The 8,979-nt window shown below is 48.2% G+C and overlaps 1 protein-coding gene across 3 annotated transcripts in view; it reads left to right on the top strand.

The window, feature by feature from the left end:
• Positions 1 to 1,229: 1,229 nt before the first annotated feature.
• Positions 1,230 to 8,979, top strand: part of PCDH19 (protocadherin 19) — a 150,427-nt gene continuing 142,677 nt past the window's right edge. For 2 of the 3 annotated variants that reach the window (XM_047075705.1, XM_047075704.1), the window contains exons 1-2: positions 1,230 to 3,376; positions 7,003 to 7,330. In XM_047075705.1, the coding sequence (XP_046931661.1) occupies positions 1,230 to 3,376; positions 7,003 to 7,330 (2,475 nt within the window). Of the gene's footprint in view, positions 3,377 to 6,176; positions 6,318 to 7,002; positions 7,331 to 8,979 lie in introns of all 3 variants that reach the window. The other variant, XM_047075703.1, reaches the window with a different exon arrangement.

The following is an 8,979-nucleotide window of genomic DNA, read 5'->3' as shown; positions in this document are numbered from 1 at the left end:
AGCGACAAAACCCTCGACCGTGGCAGCTGCTGAGGTGGACCTTAGCGACCTTCGACTGGGCTAGGAGGGTTTCCTTCCACCGCGGCGGTGGCGACAACGGCCCGCAGACCTACACCCCAGCCTAGACCAAGGGAGGAGGTGAAGCCCCCGGTACCCGCGGCAGCGGCCCCGCCTCTCCTTGCCGGTACTGTTGTCGATTTCCCTTCCCTCTTCGCCATTCCCTGCCCTCCCCCGGGCCATTGGAAAGAATGGGACTTTGATTTTCTTGGACAAATCCCCATCGCCCCGTTTTCACAAACTTGACGTGGAGGCCCGGGCTGCGTTGGTAACTTGGATTTCTGAGACGCAAACGCCCGCAGTCCAACTGCTCTGTGGAGGGGACTCTGCACCTATTTCCAAGCCTGGACAGACGTGCCCCCTCCCCCCTCCGAGTCTTCTGAAGCCAGCCTCAGCGAGAGGGAGTGCTGTCTTGTCTCAGCAGCCTCCCTCTCTCCCCTCCCCCTTCTGCCAGCCCTGGAACTGCCATCCCTTTCAGCTGGTTACTCGGGCGCCTCCAGCGCTTGACAGCAATTCTAAGTCCCATCTTTGATCATCCTTTCTCCCCAACAGACCTCGAAAAAGCCAGCGTGCCCCCCCCCGGACCTCGGAGGGCGCGTTCCAGGCGGGTTCTCTCTCCGCAGTGAGCCAGGAGAGCTGGGGGGGGAGGTCCTTGCGCATGCCAGGTGCACACACAACGCTTTCGCCAGCCTCAGTGCTGGTGCGCCAAGGCGGGTTGGGCAGTGTCTGAGAGGCTGCACCCCCACCGACCTCCCTGTCTTAGCCCCAGGTGCGGTCCAGACTCAGCCTCCCGTCGACCAGGCAGCTCAGAAGGCGTCAGACCCTCAGCCCTGCGCAGCCTCAGCCAGTCGCGCCTGGCTAACTTTGAAGGGGAAAAACTGAGTAGCCGGGCTGGAGGGAGGGGGCTCGGGGCCGCGCGGCGCTCCCTCGGCCCCCCAGAGCCCCCAGGCCCCCCGCCAGCCCCCTCCGAGTCTGCTGCAACCTCAGCATTGGAGCCGGCGCGGGTGTCTCCCCCGCGCCGCGGGGCCGCCCTGGGCGGGACGCCTCCTGCGGCCTCCGGGGCCCCGGGGCGCGCGCAACAGGCGGCCCGAGTCAGCGGGAAGCTGGAGCGCCGGCGGCGTAGGCCTCGGAGGGGTGTGGAGAGGCGAGGCCAGGCAGAGCCCCGCGCAGCCATGGAGTCTCTCCTGCTGCCCGTGCTGCTGCTGTTGGCCGTACTGTGGACACAGGCAGCCGCCCTCATTAACCTCAAGTACTCGGTAGAAGAGGAACAGCGCGCCGGGACGGTAATCGCCAACGTGGCCAAGGACGCTCGTGAGGCGGGTTTCGCTCTGGATCCACGGCAGGCCTCTGCCTTTCGTGTGGTGTCCAACTCAGCTCCGCACCTGGTGGATATTAACCCCAGTTCGGGCCTGCTTGTCACCAAGCAGAAGATCGACCGCGACCTGCTGTGCCGCCAGAGCCCCAAGTGCATCATATCGCTTGAGGTCATGTCCAGCTCAATGGAGATATGTGTGATTAAGGTGGAGATCAAGGATCTGAACGACAATGCGCCCAGCTTTCCAGCGGCACAAATTGAGCTGGAGATCTCAGAGGCGGCTAGTCCGGGCACGCGCATCCCGCTGGACAGCGCCTATGACCCGGACTCCGGCAGCTTTGGCGTTCAGACGTATGAGCTCACGCCTAATGAGCTGTTTGGCCTGGAGATCAAGACGCGTGGCGATGGCTCACGATTTGCGGAACTTGTAGTGGAGAAGAGTCTGGATCGAGAGACGCAGTCGCACTACAGCTTTCACATCACTGCGCTCGACGGCGGCGACCCACCGCACCTGGGCACTGTTGGCCTCAGCATCAAGGTGACCGATTCCAATGACAACAACCCGGTGTTTGGCGAGTCCACCTATGCAGTGAGCGTGCCAGAGAACTCACCTCCCAGTACACCGGTCATCCGCCTCAATGCCAGCGACCCAGACGAAGGCACCAATGGACAGGTGGTCTACTCCTTCTATGGCTATGTCAATGACCGCACGCGCGAGCTTTTCCAGATCGATCCGCACAGTGGCCTGGTCACAGTCACCGGTGCCCTAGACTATGAAGAGGGCCACGTGTACGAACTGGACGTGCAGGCCAAGGACTTAGGACCCAACTCCATCCCGGCACACTGCAAGGTGACCGTCAGCGTTCTGGACACCAATGACAACCCACCGGTCATCAACCTGCTGTCAGTTAACAGCGAGCTGGTGGAGGTGAGCGAGAGTGCCCCTCCAGGCTACGTGATTGCGCTGGTGCGGGTGTCTGATCGGGACTCTGGCCTCAATGGGCGCGTGCAGTGCCGTTTGCTGGGCAACGTGCCCTTTCGGCTTCAGGAGTATGAGAGCTTCTCTACTATCCTGGTGGACGGACGGCTGGACCGTGAGCAGCATGACCAGTACAACCTCACGATCCAGGCGCGTGACGGCGGTGTGCCCATGCTGCAGAGTGCTAAGTCCTTTACAGTTCGAATAACTGACGAGAATGACAACCACCCGCACTTCTCCAAGCCCTACTACCAGGTCATTGTGCAGGAGAACAACACGCCCGGCGCCTACCTGCTTTCTGTGTCTGCCCGAGACCCTGACCTGGGTCTCAATGGCAGTGTCTCCTACCAGATCGTGCCATCGCAGGTGCGGGACATGCCTGTCTTCACCTATGTCTCTATCAACCCCAACTCCGGTGACATCTACGCGCTTCGATCCTTCAACCACGAGCAGACCAAGACATTCGAATTCAAGGTGCTGGCCAAGGATGGCGGCCTGCCCTCGCTGCAGAGCAACGCCACCGTTCGGGTCATCATCCTCGACGTCAATGATAATACTCCGGTCATCACGGCCCCACCCCTGATCAATGGCACTGCAGAGGTCTACATTCCCCGCAACTCTGGCATAGGCTACCTGGTGACGGTCGTCAAAGCAGACGACTACGATGAGGGCGAGAACGGCCGGGTCACCTACGACATGACCGAGGGCGACCGTGGCTTCTTTGAAATAGATCAGGTCAATGGAGAAGTCAGAACCACTCGCACCTTTAGTGAGAGCTCAAAGGCTTCTTATGAGCTTATTGTGGTGGCCCACGACCATGGCAAGACGTCTCTCTCTGCCTCTGCACTCCTATTAATCTACCTGTCCCCTGCTCTTGATGCCCAAGAGTCAATGGGCTCGGTGAACTTGTCCCTCATTTTCATTATCGCCCTGGGCTCCATTGCGGGCATCCTCTTTGTCACTATGATCTTCGTGGCGATCAAGTGCAAGAGAGACAACAAAGAGATCCGGACCTACAACTGCAGGTAGAGCCAAAATTTTTTCTTTCCTTTGTCTTGGATGAATAAGGTGTATTTGTGCCTCTGTGTGAAAATACCAGTGCTTTTGTTTCCTACTTAAATGCATGCTCTGTACATGCTGTGCTTCTTTTTGGAGGGGGGAAGTTTGTGGCAGTCCAAGTTTATCAATTCTTTTGATCTGACAGTTTGCTGGAAGACAATCATTTACTGTTCGAGTGGATTCTGTCACACGATGATGAGCAGAAAAGCAATTTTCATTTTTTAAAATTTGCACAGCTGTCTCCATGAAGTTATGGCAGGGAAAAAATGAGAGAGAGAGAGAGAGAGAGAGAGAGAGAGAGAGAGAGAGAGAGAGAGAGTTAATTTACAGCATAACCACCAAGGTCCACGACTTGATTTCAGGGCCACAGTGTTTTGAGGACAGATATTGAAAGGAGAGGAAGTGCTTGTAGTTGCCCTGTCCTGTTGTAAGGATGAACTGAAGACAGCGAGTGAGTGAGTGTCTAAGGTAGGAAACAGAGAGTTGAGGGAAGAGAGAACAAGAATGTGTGGGGAAGCAGGTGCCTAGTGTTTTCTACAAGTGTGTTATTGGCTTATTTTTTTATCTATTCCCCAAACATCTGGCTATATAAGGTGAAATTCTACCAGTCATTTATGTTTTCAAATATCTGGTTGGTTGGTGGGGTAGAGACCTAATATCCCAATGGGGGGTAGGACTTTGCCTCCAGATGTTGTGGTAAAAATGGCAGTCTTCTGGAGCTGATGGTGCTTTTCTCTAATGTGGGACTCTGCTGTAGCACTAAGGTCTGGTCCCTACCAGTGGATGTCACTATGGGCTATTTATTGTGTTACAGTTTCTCTTGAACTGTATGCAGGGTGTGTGTGTGTGTGTGTGTGTGTGTGTGTGTGTGTGTGTGTATGAGAGAGAGAGAGAATATGAGAATAGAAAGACAGAAATTGGAATGGCAAGTAGTATTAAGAAAATTTCCTGAAAAACATATCAGAGGGTCTTGTTGAAGCCCTTCCTTACAATTGGAGAGAACAAATAAATATAAGTACTTCTAGAGTAAATTTAGGATAATACATGTAATTTTTTTCCAGCAGTGTCTCATCGAAATGGTTGAAAAAAAAAGAAGTTCCTTTAGTTTCCTGAAAATGAATGATACTGCTGTTTCTAACCAAGGTGTGTGTGTGCTTTCAACACACCTAAACATCCAGTGTGTCTTTTGTGCCATCTGTGCTTGCATGTTAATCAGTCAAAATATGTTCCTATAGATCCAATTTGTGTTTGACACCATCTGAAATGCATACTTGTGTGAATCAGAGACCCCTGAATATGTAACAGCCATGCAATTATTGTTTCCCTTTTACTATTCTCTGCATTACACAAGTTAGTAGACAAATGCTAACCACACATGAATATCAATCAGGTGCCATAAAAGAGCAGCTGCAATGCCTCATAAATGCTTTAATCCTGTTACTAGTGAAATGGCCATGACTTTTCTTTCCTTCAGCTCTGAGTCATTTCAGATGGGAGAAATGGAAATTAATATTGCTCTTACCTTTGAAACCTGTGATTGCCAGTGGCGATTTTTATAGGAGAAAAATTCGGAGTCTGTAAAATTTTATTTATATGGAGATAATGAGAGAGTGGACTCTCTTTTTAAGCCATTTCCTTAGCATAAAGTAAATGTATAAGACCCTTTTCTTGATGAAAGAGAAATGATCTTGAAATAAAGATAGTGAAGGCTTTGCCACTTCCTGGTAATGTATGACTAGAAGTGAAAGCTCTTTCTGAGAGCTTGCCAGGGAGATCATTAAACAGGGAGGAGAGGCATTTGAAATTAAAAAAAACAAAAGAAAGAAAAAAGAAAATCTCAGTTCTCTCCAACTTCGTTCACATGTGTATTTTGTAAAGAGCTCTGTTCCCTGTGATGGTTTGGGATTAATGAAATACAGTTTAATTAAATAATTGGCCAATACAGAAAGGGCTGCGCAGTGAATGCCTCAGCCAAGTAATTGGATGGGGCATTGCCAAACTTACCCATCATGGGTAAACAAAATCATTAAAACTTCCCATTGATTCTGTAAACAGATTAGTAAAGAAAATAAACCCTAGTCCTGGGGTCTTTGGGATTTTATCTGCTCTCAAACTCCAGTAAGCATCAGCTTGCTATCACTGCAGGTCTGCCTGAGCACTGAGCTAAAAAGGGTGAGGGGAATGCAACTGCTCTAGGAAGATCCCAGGGACAGAGTAAGAATTTGCCTCTGGAAATATGCATTCTTCCTGTATGCTCAGACTTTTCAGAAACCTAAAGTTCAAGACCTTGTGTTGCCATGTATTAGGCAGAGGTTTCCTGTTCTCAGCCTCTCCTGAGCCTCTTCCCCAAATGCATTCATTTATGAGACTTGTGAGGTGATCTGCAATTGCTGCTGAATTGGGTTCCTTTTGTATTCAATAATTAGCTTTGTTGAGAGAGAATGCAGACACAGTTTCCCTTGTGAAGATCAACCCCATATTATTTATTAACCCTATTGTTTTGCTGATTATTGCCCATAAATGGAATTTTGAAACAATAAGGTGAATCATTATGTGCAAAGTAATAAATAACTTTGAGAATCTGGCTACATTTTAATGTATTCTGTTTAAGTGCCTTAATGCTTGGTGTCTTTGGTGCACGTTGCTGGATCTGTGTCAGTGTTAATTAAATTGAGCTCTTTGTGTTCCAGTTGCAGTGCAGCTGCTTGTACGTACACCTGAATGGAGAAGGATGCTGAATGCACTAACCTTTAAATTCCTTTGCAGTAATTGTTTAACCATCACTTGTCTCCTCGGCTGTTTTATAAAAGGACAAAACAGCAAGTGTCTGCATTGCATCTCGGTTTCTCCCATTAGCAAGGAGCAAGACAAAAAGGCAGAGGAGAAAGTGAGCCTGAGGGGAGAGAGGTAACAAGCATTTCCCCTCATTCAAATGGGTTTGGCTATGAGATTTCTCCAGGAGAGGAGGGGTCAGGGAAGGGAGTAGATGGGAAAAGGGCTAGGGCAGGGGGATGGAGGGTGTGGAGGAGAAAAGCTGAGGATATGTCAAAGGATGGGGTCTGATCTCCTACCCCAGTCCAAAACTGATCAGGTTAATCAAAGAGAAATCTGATTGAGAGTGTTCCCCACATGGAAAATGCCTAGAGGCACTGGAAAGGGGGTGAGTTTTTATTTCCTTCTATCTCCTCTTCTGTTAAATTAAGACTTCCTTCTTATTTCACCCAGAGGTTCCTTTGGGATCTAGGGGAGCTCCAGATTTGAACATTTTCATGCTTTCTTTCTCATAGGCTCAACTTTCCCTGCCCACCCCCCTTGCTAAATAGCCACTCACAATAAGGAATTCCACATCCAAAGTATGGAAACATTTTGGGGGGTGGAAGAGTGGGAGGTTGGTCTGTTTTATATGAAAACTGTATGGCCCTTAGTTTTTTTCACATGTAAAACGCACAGGGAGAAACCCAATGATGTAATGCACTGGAATAAGAAGCTGGAGCAGAAATTGGGTGAAACTCTGTGGGGTGCTTAATATTTATTAATCAACACATGGTTCTGGAGGGCATTAGCAATATATATTGCCTTTTTTGTCATATAGAATCGCTGAGTACTCCTATGGGCATCAAAAGAAATCAAGCAAGAAGAAAAAAATCAGTAAGAATGACATTCGTCTGGTACCCCGGGATGTGAAGGAGACAGACAAAATGAATGTTGTCAGTTGCTCCTCCCTGACCTCTTCCCTCAACTATTTCGACTACCACCAGCAGACACTGCCCCTGGGCTGCCGCCGCTCTGAGAGTACTTTCCTGAATGTGGAGAACCAGAATACCCGCAATATCAGCACCAACCACATCTATCATCACTCTTTCAACAGCCAAGGTCCCCAGCAGCCAGACTTGATCATCAATGGTGTGCCTCTGCCTGAGGTGAGTGCAGCCAAGCGGCTCTGTGAGGTCCTCCCAGATCTCTTTCCTTGCTGCTTGCTGACAGAATAGGCCTTTATGCTGGAGAATTCCCTGGCACAGGTGGAGAGAACTTCTCTGCCTAAGCCCATTTCTGTGGTCAGGGTTTGCTACCAGGCTCTCTTGGGGCAAAGGGTAACCCAACATATGGACACTTTGTAGGGGTGGATGTTGGGAGTGGGAGCTCCAGGGGTCTGAGCATTTGAAATCTCTGTCTGGTATTCTGGCATAATACAAATTTGCTCCACCTGTTGCAAATACAATATGTTTGCCAGCCAGTGGCAGTAGCATTCCAGTTAAAGTGGCTGAGAAAGAATCAACAAGTAGTGTTAAAGATAGGTGAACCTTAGAATGCTCAAGGGCCAAGTTCCCAGTATGAGAGTGATTCAGCCTCCTGAAGCCCCCTTTTGCTTTTTATTTGGCCATATACATGCTTTGCCAAGAATATGGATGGGTTACTTAAAGGGAGACAAAATAATTTTAAAAATCATTTTGCCATTTCTTGGTAGTTCTTATAGTGACGTTTGACAAATGAGGAAGCAGAAATGCTCACTAATAATGAAAATTTCAGAAATTAACTATGATTTGAATTAGCTCTGATTCCCTTTACCAGGTATGAATGTTTTCAAATGGAAGCATTTTTAAAGCATTATGTAGTCCAGTGTTTGCTGGCTATTGAAATATCTCAGGGTAGTAGGGTGATAACATGGATGATGGTGGGTGGGTGGCTGGCTGGGTGGAGGGCTAAAAGTTCTTAAGTTGATTTCATTTTTCCATGAATTGCTTAAGTCCCTTTTTGGTTGGAATTTTATGCACTTGGAGGTATATGTCCCGTTCCAGGCCACTAATGAAAGGAATACTGTATATTTGAAGAACACTTCCACATTTTTTGAAGCACCTGTATGACCATTGTCTCCTTTGATCCTTGCAAATAGTTATCTTGATAGATTGCCCATCAGTAGATGGTGAAACAGAAGTCTAGAGATGGTAAGAGAGATGGTAAAGAGTCACAGAGCAGGAGAGAGAGACAGGGAAAGGGAGAGAGAGAGAGGAGAGACTAGATAGCAGGGCTCTATGACTCTCTGGCAAGTTCTGTTTCAGTAACACCTTCCTGCCTGGGAAATAATTCAGCCTGATATACTTAAGCTATGATGCATATAAAATGGCTTCATAGTATTTGTATCAATTTCATAGGGCAAAGGGTCTTAAGACTTCTTGAATCAATTGCTTTTCCTGGTTTCCTGAAGAATTATTCTCATCAGAATTAATTGGACCAAACAGCAGTGCTTTTAATGAGAAACTGATATTCTGTAAGCAACAAAGCACCAATATTTTCAATATATAAGTCTATAAACAAGGATTTATTGAAAATCCAGTATCATGCTGTATAGGATCAATTATAATTATGGATTTCAGTATATACTACTAGGAACTAGAAGTCTATACTTTTTGGAGGACTACTTGTGGAGTTCAGCAATGGAGAGGGAGAGGTAGTGCTATGTAGTGGAATCGGGTAGAACATGATTTTGAATCTGGTGTGGAATCTGTCTCTTTCCTCATCTACAAAACAGGAATATCTACCATACAACATTGGTCCAAGGAGTAATATGACA

The sequence above is a fragment of the Lynx rufus genome, unplaced genomic scaffold (genome assembly GCF_022079265.1).
Source record: "Lynx rufus isolate CCGP_SWC_20201006 ecotype Redwood Valley unplaced genomic scaffold, mLynRuf1.p SCAF_14, whole genome shotgun sequence".
NCBI classification, from domain to species: domain Eukaryota; kingdom Metazoa; phylum Chordata; class Mammalia; order Carnivora; family Felidae; genus Lynx; species Lynx rufus.
This window is presented reverse-complemented; position numbering and strand designations above follow the sequence as displayed.